Source organism: Stegastes partitus, unplaced genomic scaffold, assembly GCF_000690725.1.
Source record: "Stegastes partitus isolate 25-593 unplaced genomic scaffold, Stegastes_partitus-1.0.2 Scaffold1677, whole genome shotgun sequence".
Lineage (NCBI taxonomy): Eukaryota > Metazoa > Chordata > Actinopteri > Pomacentridae > Stegastes > Stegastes partitus.
The window spans coordinates 138117-148426 of NW_007579408.1; the positions used below are offsets into that span (position 1 = coordinate 138117).

General features: G+C 40.0%; 1 protein-coding gene across 1 annotated transcript in view; it reads right to left on the reverse strand.

Annotated features, from left to right (window-relative positions):
• Positions 1-10310, reverse strand: part of LOC103371978 (latrophilin-3-like) — a 59389-nt gene that overhangs the window by 35452 nt on the left and 13627 nt on the right. The window contains exons 4-5 of the mRNA XM_008301482.1: positions 7137-7346; positions 3025-3245 (exon numbers count right to left, since the gene is read on the reverse strand). Coding sequence (XP_008299704.1) covers positions 3025-3245; positions 7137-7346 — 431 coding nt within the window. The remainder of the gene's footprint in view (positions 1-3024; positions 3246-7136; positions 7347-10310) is intronic.

Here is a 10310-nt window from a genome sequence, read left to right on the forward strand (position 1 = left end):
CCATCTGACCACAGAATGTTCCTCCAGAAGGCTTTTTCTTTGTCCACGTGATCAGCAGCAACCTTCACTTGGGCCACATGGTCTCTATAGACGTGTACAAACTTTTGTCAATAACTGACGCCGTTATGTGTGGGAACATTAACTTACGATCCTCAGGCAGCAACGTTTTGTTTGCATGTTGCGCTTTGCCAGCGATACAAATTGCTGCCATCGGACACAATGGCCGGCTACACAGCAACGTGCCAGCAAAAGGCAGGAAAATAGAAGAAGAACACCTACGAGAGACTCTTGACGGATTGCTGTGACCTCCGAGGCGTGGGTCAAGTGTAACACATGGACAATCAAAGGCAAAGCATTTTCTACGATTCCTCACTTATCTGTGCAGAAAGAAGCTCAGGAGTGCATCACACAGCCGCGCTTGAGAAATAAATGCTACGGCAAGAACAACAAGAAGTAGAAATCCAGACTTATATTCAACTAATCTTCATTCAAAATAAAACAATATATGGATGGATACGTTTGTCAAGTTATGTGTGTTTTAACAATGATGGTATTTAAACACAAAACACACAAAAAATCCTTTTAAAGAACGAGGAAAAACTAGTTTGAACTACTTACTTTTTAGGAGTTGTGTTCATGCTACTAATCATGAGCTAAGCAGTAATTTAATGAAGCTAATTCCCAAAACTCAAAACAGTTAGTTGGCATAATTTCATTCAAAATTGTCTCAACTCAAAAAAGGCTGATGCACACTATTCAGTTATTTATTTACGTGCATTTTGTGGAGCTCAAACATTGTTTTTGGAGCGAATCCACGGCTCTGCAGCGCTAGCTCACCTGCTGGCCCGTCAGCTTGCTAGCAGCAGCGCTAAACCCAGCGACTCCCATCAATCACGTCACCCTTTGACTCGCAGTTCCTCTGAAATGTCCAACTTCTGGCTGATACCAAGTAGAACCAAACAGAGTGTGTTCCACTTCTTCTTGAACTCTTGAACCTGAACTCTTGACCCCTACAGTGGGAAGATCCAGATCTAGCGGCTCGCTGATGGTGTTGGGTCCTTCATGGAGGCTAAATAAAGTGACTTAGAGGCTACAGGACTTTGGATCACCAACCCAGCTGGGAGATTCTGGCCCAACAACACTCTCCACCATCATCAGAACACCAGATTGAGTTCATCCCTCCAGTTGAGCTCCACAAAGACACATGGAGGTTGTTCTTGCAGCATGTGGTGGCCATACATCTTACTAACACACCCAATGCTGGCGTCTGCTTTAAATATTTACAAGAACTCCACCGCCACACTCTGAGGTGACTGTATCGGTAACTGGATTAGCGAAACTACAAGTTTACAGGTGCTTTGATGTATTGCTTTCATTAAACTGGAGGAATTACACGCTGGACCACAGGAAGGAGGAAGATCCTCGTCTCCTTTAAGGGCACATTTAGAGTAATCGGTGGGAAAAACCCAACTCAGATTCAGGTGTGAACTGTTTGACTTCAGAAGCTAGCTGACCTTTTATTTTTTTCCTCATTCATCTGGTGCACTTGGGTCGCCGTTGGACATCATCCGACGCCGCCCATGACATCTCCGGCTAAAGCACCAGAAATCAATTTGCCGGCTGGACTCGGCGCCCTCCCCCAACCTTCCGCTGTTGGCCGGGCGTCACGCCTCGTCCCTTCCCTCATCCCTCAACGGTGGCGTAATAATTGTTCCACCGGTGGCAGCCTTTAATTATTCACATGATGCCACGGCTCAGGCGGTGGCAGCCATCGCCTCATCCATCACCCCGAACTGTTGCGCCGTCGGTCCGCGGCCGTCGGCCGTCCGAGCGCAGCCTCGTGTGATAAACATCTGAGCAGCAAACTGGTCTTCATTGCTTTCAGATGGGCTCCAGATTAACCGAGACCGATCCCAGATGGGAAATCATATCTTACGTCGGTGGGAAACACAAAAAGGCAGCTCCCCGTCTTTTGCGTCTTCAAAACTCGAACCACAACAGTCTGACGTTCGTGCAGCAACAGTTTTCACTGTCAGAGGAAACGAACGCAGCTCCAGTAACCGTTCCGCTTCATTAAAACTCGATGATGAGCGATGGCTATCGGGGAGATTATTAAAGTCTCCGACCAACATGGTTTTCAAGCTGTTTGCTGCTTTCTGCGGCCGTAATACGCATTTAATCACTTTACGTTCCACTTTCACAGCTCTGTCCGTTTGGTATTAACAGCAAAACATCTGATCCGACGGTTTCCCTGAACCCTACGAAGGAGTCGGTGAGTTTTTACGTCGTTGTGGGACACTCAACAGGTACGGGAATCGACTAATAGGTAAATATTTGCAAATGTTTTGATCACTACTGCATAAACGTTGAATTCTACATTTTCTATAAACTGCAGGAAAACATCTTTTAAACTTCATGACGATATCGAGTAAAACCACATTAAAAAAAACTGTAAATATCATTACAATCTGCATTTTTGTTGATGATAAATCTTCTTTTTATCAACATTTTACAGTAAAATTACCTTTTTCTGAAAAAGCTGCATTTAAATCAGCATCAAGTAGCGCTATGTGCCATTTCTTTTAAATAAATAATATGTTTTTAAGGGTTGAACGTGCAAAAATAGTTTAGATTTTCCCTTTTTTGGGTTAGAAAACAGATAATAACTGTGATTTTACAGTTCAGTGTAAATTTTAGGTCTTTTTACTGCACGTAAATAAGCCAAAAACATTATTACTTTATAGCTATTAGCTGTTATTTGAAAGAAAAATATACAAAAGACTGAAAAATGCTAAATGATTTGTGAATTTTTATTTTACAGGTAGAGGAAAAGCATCTTTTAAACTTTGTGCCTCGAGTTTAAAAAGCAGTTTTTTGTAAAATGAAGCAGTTTAAACTATAAAAACATGCTCAAAAGCTTCACTGTTTTTTTTTTTTTTTAGCTGAGTAACATTCAGCACAACGTCGCCCTACTGACTGTAGTGTATCAGAGTTCGTTTGGACCGTGAAGCCGGTTCTACTCACACTCGGTCGGTGCCGTAGCTCCGGTAGTCCACGGCGGCCGAGACGGCCACGATGAGCGCGGGAACCCCGTATCCCACCAGGTAGAAGTAGCGGCGGCGCGAGTGCTCGCTCTCGAACACCTCCACCAGCATGATGTAGAGCTGCACGCCCTCCAGGAACATCCAGGTGAACGCCGCCAGGAAGAAGAAGTGCAGCAGGGCGGCGAAGACGGCGCAGGCAATCTGGGACGGACAGACGGGAGAGTTAACGGTGAACAGAAACAGGAAAATACTGGAAAAAAATAACAGAAGGATGATTAACCATTTTAAAACCTTAATATACACGTTTTTCTTTCAAATCGTGGTTAATATCTAGAAAATCATGGATTTTTTTGCTGACTTAGACTGAAAATACAGTAAAAGGGCATAATTTTATGAAATTATGCCACATAAAAATAAATCTATAATTAATAATTAAATAAAGGCAAGCATCTGTGAAAATATTCTAATTTTTCTGATTTATATGCAATAAAAAAATGTGTAATTTAATCATTTTTTTCTCTGATTTCACTAGATATTGTTTATGATTTAATAAAACGGGAAATCTGTTTATTTGTTTATTTCACAAATTTTCAAACCTGAAAATGGGGGAAAAAGCCCTAAAAATGATAAAATAACATAAAATAAAATAGAATAGAATAGAATAAAATAAAAACAATAAAACTGTGTATTTTTTATAGCATCATAAACATTATTATTATTATTATTATTATCATTATTATTATTATCATTATTATTATTATTATTATTATTATTATTATTATTAATAACAATAATAATAATAATTTTTTAAAAAAATATCGATTTTTGATGCAGATGTTATGTACAGTTTTGGTTTGTTTCTCAAAATAATTTTCAGACATTTTTTCTTTTTTACAATCAGTGGACGTTTGCCTGCAGCGTCACCTCCCAGCACATGTGCTCCTGTTTGCTGGCAGCGACCAAACCGAGACATGAAGAGCGGCGACGGACAGCGAACACAGCAGACCTCCAACAGTCGTAAGGAACACGGGCTGACGTCGTTACTGGCACAGTTGAACATAACTGGTCACTAAAATGGACTCAATTAAACGACCAGAAGCCTGAGTGGTCCAGGAGAGTCACGCCCATAAAACGTTATGGGAGGAGGAGGATGATCTTTGGCTTCACAGGGAGTTAGCTCGGCCGCTACACCACGGACGGCGGCTTTTAGTTGATGGTTATGATGATATTTAAAGAGCAACATGTCAGTGAGCTTTAACGGCCTGCAGGTAAAACGTAGGACGGTCGGTCCTCTGTGAGGAGTTCATGGTCATCAGGACGCACCAGTAACGGTATGTTTAGGATGATGTGAGGGAAGATGTGGTTTTTCTTGTAAATTAAAACATATTTTCTGTGATTTATAAAGATCTGATCTAGAATTTAACAAAACAGGGACAATCAAGAAAATAAAAATTCAACATTTACCATTTTTCAATCCTTAATATTCATAATATTGTTTTCAAATGATGGCAAATATCATGTAAATAACATATTTTTAAAGTTTGTTTTGCAGTTTTAAATACAGGAAAACTGTGTTGTTGTTTTTTTTGACATGTTTACATGATGTAGAGTTTTAGCCTGATTTTTAGGCTCAACAAATAAATTAACACTTTTTTCTTGTTTTTTTTTCTGCTGTGATTTTACCAGATATTATCTGTAATTTAACAACAATCAGTTTTTTTTTATTGATTCATTTTTATTACTTCATGTATTTATTTATTTTTATTATTATCATTTTTAACCATTTTCAATCCTTAACAATCACTAATTTTCTCTCAAATATTGGCAATAATCTGTAAACAATTATAGTATTTTTCTTTCTAACTTAAAAACAGTGAAACTGGGATTTTATGGCAACTTGTACAAATATTTTTTCCGGTTCACAAGTAAATTATCTTTTTTTTAAAAAAATGATTTTGCCACTTATTTAACTGCAATTTAACAAAAAAAAATATCTGATAATTATTTAAAATATGTACATTGTTCTTTTTTTCTTTTCTTTTTTCAAACAGATTCAGATTTTGACATTTCACCAAAAATCAAAACACGTCTTGTTTAAAAATTCACCAAAAATAAACAGACAATTCAGTAACTCCACCTTTCTGAGTTAACTTGATATGAATCACGATGACGTTTGTGCAGAACAATACAATAACAAACACAATATTATAAAGACTATTGGCTGTGATGTGTGGTCCAGAGTGAAAGCCGTCCATGAACTCTGCCTGCTTACAAATGACACGATCACACTGAGTTTAAATAAAAAGGGGCCTCTGCCGACCTGCACACGAGCATCGACTCCACATTCACGAGTCACCGTCGGCAGCAGGCCTCCACCTGCCGCCACAGCTGAGCTCTCATGAGAAGGCAACGCCATCCAAACTGCAGCTATTCCACTAGAAGGAGGTTCAGTGTATTGAACAGCTTAATCCAGATTAGTCTCAAGTGTTTGCAAATTGAAAAACTGCAACAGGCGGCGGCTGAACTTAATACGGCGGCGGCGATGACGGCGAGCTGGCAGGTGTGTCGCGATGTGAGCGCACTCTCAAGTAGGTGTTTGCTCCGGCGCCGCCGCGGGAGGCAGCATTTGTTGAATAAAGAACATCCAATTCTTTCTTTTTTCTCCGGCGGCGCCTCGTCTCAGAGAGTCTGGAAAGTGCGCCGACGCTCGCCGGGAAGCAGCACTCTGGGCTCAGCGGGACGCCGAAGGTTGTGTTTTGTCAAAACATTTCAGGCTCTGAGACGCTGAGAGACGACGCCGGACATCCGTCAGCCCGGACGCTCCGAGTGGAGCCCGACCCGACTCACCGCTACGAGTCTGGACTGGAAGATAAAGGACGGCACGACCCAATAACACATATCTGCACTTTTAAAGTCACTGAATTTATTGATCAGATGATTTATTGGTTTAAATCCGTGACTCTAATGTTTCACTTTAAAGGCAAAGTTTGACTGTTTCTCATTCATTTATTCATCTTATTTATCATTACCACCATTATTACCATTATTTATGGCCTCGTCTTTATGCTTCTATTCTCCTTTTTAATTATTTTTTTTCCCATATTCGGATGTGACATTTATTTTATTTTATTTTCTTAATCTGGTGTCGCCATATTGTTTTATTTTGAAAATCTTTCACCATGTTTAACTCTAGTTTTCCACCTTCTCTTCTCCGTATGTCTGAACTGAGCACAACTCTTTTCATTTTTGCCTTTTCTGTAAAGCACCTTGTATGATTATTCATACTATTAGCATTATTAGCATTAGCATAACAATATTATTAATAACTTGGGGTGTTTTGTGGTTATTTTGAGCAAAAAGGTTAAAAGATTTAGGTGAAAGCTGCTGCTTTTAAATGAAAAATCAATCATTGCCTCCCACTTGTTCTCCCACAATAACTTGAGTATATCTAATGAAGCCGTGTAATTAATATTTTCCAAAATATTCCTCTATTAAACATTGTTTCAATGACTCGCGTCTAGAAGGTGACCCTGGTGTCAAACCGCAGCTAAAAACGAGACCTTTCATTTGCTCGAACTTGGACTGAAGTTTACCCAGAATGCACTTTTTATTAAAGTTTTCTCTGGTGAATTAGTTTTACTGTTCAAACCGTGATGCATCCCATAATATTGATGTTCAAACTTTACAGAAAAAACACCTGCAGCGGGTGTAAAACTGATTTGGCTGCATGTTTTGTATTCCTCAGAGTTTAATTAGTCTGTCAGAAATGATGGAAAAAGAAACCCAAATTTAAAAACTTGTGACATTTTGACCCAAACTATGGACTTTAAGAGGATGTAAGTCTGAAACTATTCACAGAATGAAGGTTAAACTCTGCACAGCTGCATTAAATAGACTAAAGTTACTGTAGGTAACGAGACCAGCTCATTCTGAGGAGGTCAGGTTGGACTTTTTCCTCCAGATTTGGTTGATTTCACACAAGACGAGTCAACTAACCTCCAACTAAACCCTCCTCCTGTCACCTCTGAAGCTCACCGATCTAACCGCCGTGTATACTTTTGGTTTTTCCTCGTCTTTAACAAACGTCCTTACCGGCTGGTCCCCCCGGTTGATGCCCACCAGGAACAGCGACTCGGCGATGAACAGGCTGATGCACAGGTTCTTGTGGATGGTGTTCCGGTCGCTCTGGAGGCCGCGGAAGAAGCAGAAGGTGAAGAGGCTGATGAGGAGGCAGACCAGCGACAGCAGGATGCCCACCCAGGTGATGACGTCCAGCAGCATGTCGTGCACCGGGTCCGTGTTCTGCAGGACAGGAAGTGGACGTTAGCATCTGGAAATCACCTCTTTGCTGCCATTTTGGTGTTTGATTCATGTTTAAATGATCAAAAAACAAACAATCAATGGTAGAAATAGCCCTAAAATGGAGGATTGTGCTTCTGGGGGTGAAGCGCAGCTCACAAAGCTCGACGCCGGAGCCACAGGTGGCAGATATGAATCATGAATTAGTCAGCGGGAATCAATCTAGAACGCCTCCCGCGCTGCTTCATTTCAGGCGGGCAACAAAGTGAAACAAAGTGAGCGGGCCAACAACAAGGGGGCCACAGGTGCTGGAGACCAGCGCCACAAGAATTCAATCAAAGCTCGGCCCAGTGGACGACCTCCACCGTTGCTTTTAGATAATTTCCCCCTTTTTTTTCCCTCCTCGCGGTAATTCGCCTCCACAGCCGGTTCTGTTCTGAGCACTAAAAAAAAAAAACAACAAACTCTTCCGCCGACAGTAAATTTGCGGCTTTACGGCGGAGATAAGAATCAACGGTTCTCCCGCCGAAGCCATCAAAGACAATTTACATCAGTCCATAAAAGCCGAGAGCACTCCGGGATGCTTGGACCGGAGCAGGAGGCAGAACCAGCAGAATCAGCAGAATCAACGACTTCCTTGGCAACATGGAGGTAAACAGGACGCCAGAACCGGCGCCTGGTTTAACCCCCAGAACCCCGAAACCCTTAAAAAGGCTTCAAGGACGTGTGGTCTATAAAAAACACCAGAATTAGAGCGTTTATCAGAGCCAGAAGCTGTAAAAAACACAAAGAGTGGAAAAGTTCAGCAAATCCACACTGCAAATTAAATAATTCCCTGTAAAAGTAAAAGAAAACTATGTTAAAAATGGTCCAACACTGACGTTTAAAGTTCTAAAAATGGTGGAAATTATAAAGAAATGTGTGTGAAACAACATTTCTATCTAATTTACATGCAGTAATGTTGCAAAAAAAACCAACAAGTAAATACCATTGGCAAAAATCTAGATTTTTTATTTTAAATTTTTTTTTTAAGTAAAGTTAGAACCTTTATTTATTTATTTTGCAGTCATCATGTAAATGAATCTTTTTTTGTTGTTGTAATTTTACTAGATATTACTTGCAATTTAATAAAACAGGAGCAATCTGGTTTTGTTCATTCTTATTGTTAATATTTATTTGTTTCTTTTTCTTGCTTTTGTTTTTTTTTTTTTTTTTTAATTGAACTGTTGTTATAAATTATGATTCAGCAAATATTGGTGAAATAATGATTAAATGTTGAGTTGCTCATGTTTAAGAAGCTTAACGAGTTAATTTATTGTCTTTCTGTGATTGTACCGGTTAACATTTGTAACTCAACAAAACGGGAAAAAAGTCATTTAAAAAAATAATAAAATAAAATAAAAATAAAGTTAATTTTTTTCCCCATCAAAATCACTTTAATCAGCCAAAATTAATGATTTGTTTTGACCAGATTCTGTTTTAAAAAAAAAAGTTAAATAAAAATAAAAAATAAATCTGCACTCCTTTAAATAAGAAGCGACGAGTGACTTCGCTGTGACTAACGGCCTTGTGACAAAAAAAAACAACCTGAGTTTTGGGCTGAACTGCAGCCTGTGTTTAGTGCAGAAACACATTAAAACATGTAGAGTCACCATCTATTTTATTAATAAGTATCAGAAACCAATAAAACGTGCAAAAACCTAAAAGCTTGTGCATCTAATTTTATTTTACTGTATTTTTTGTAAGAAAATTGGGAAGGATGGTTCGATTTCTGGAGGAACAAATGAGATGTAAAGGAATAAAGACTACAATCTGATTTAAATTGATATTAAAACTAACGAGTGAGTGTCTGAAACATCCATTTTCTGTAACTCCACAAACACTGACGCTAATAACGACGAGCTGATCTAACGCGTCGCTCTATGAATGTATGAATGTGGGGAAGCAGCTCCAGAAGATTTAACATCCTGCAAGCACATGTCAGCTGAACAGATGTGCACATTCCCAGCTCACATCTGGACTCCTGCAGGAACTCCGGCGTCATTACCCGACCGACCCGGTGCCAGACTCGGGAGCAGACAGCGTCTACACGGAGACCACGTGTCGGTTTATTAACCAAACACGATCCCTGCATCCAAACACGGCGGTCAGCTACAGACGAGGCCTGATTTCCCAACGGGATCGTCCTGTTTCTCACTCCGCTGGGCACTGATTTTATAAAAGAATGAAAGAAAAGGAGGTGCTTCGTTTATAGAAAATAAATAAATGAACAGACAGGAATCTGCCAGCCTCCTCCCAGCTGATCCCTGATGGAGCCGGAGTCTGTCTGGGCGACGCCTGAATGCTAATGCAGATCCAGGAAGAGGTTTTTATTCCACAACAGGAGCAAACGTGGTTAGTTAGCGCCGGCGGACAGGTGAGGACGGCGCAGGTGGAGGCTAAGCTAAACTAGCCTGCAGCTAAACTAGCCTGCAGCTAGTGGCTCAAGTCGGACCAGGGTGGGAGAACATCTGCATCCAGCAGACGTCCAACTCGTCTCTGGCTGTAGATCTGATTCACCGCTGAGGGACGAAGGAGCAGCAGCTGGACGTCTCTCTGGAGACGATCTCAGCAAACATCGACCACGTAAACAAGGACCTGGAGGTGGAACCACTTCTGAAGCTGGAGGCCACGTTTAAAAGAGTTCTTCTGTTTATTTTACTGAGATTTAACTAAATATCATCTATAATCAAGAAAACAGGGACATTCTGTACAAAAATAAATGTTAAAAGTTTGCATTTTTTCCCACACATAAACATGCTTTTCTTTCCAAAAATATTTTTTGTTGATTTAATGGCAACAAATTTGTTTAGTTTTTTTTTTTTTTTTCTGTTATTGGTAATGTAACACAACATATTTTTTTATTAATATTAAGATATGAGTTATAGAGATTATTTACCATTTTTAATTCCATAACATATATATGTA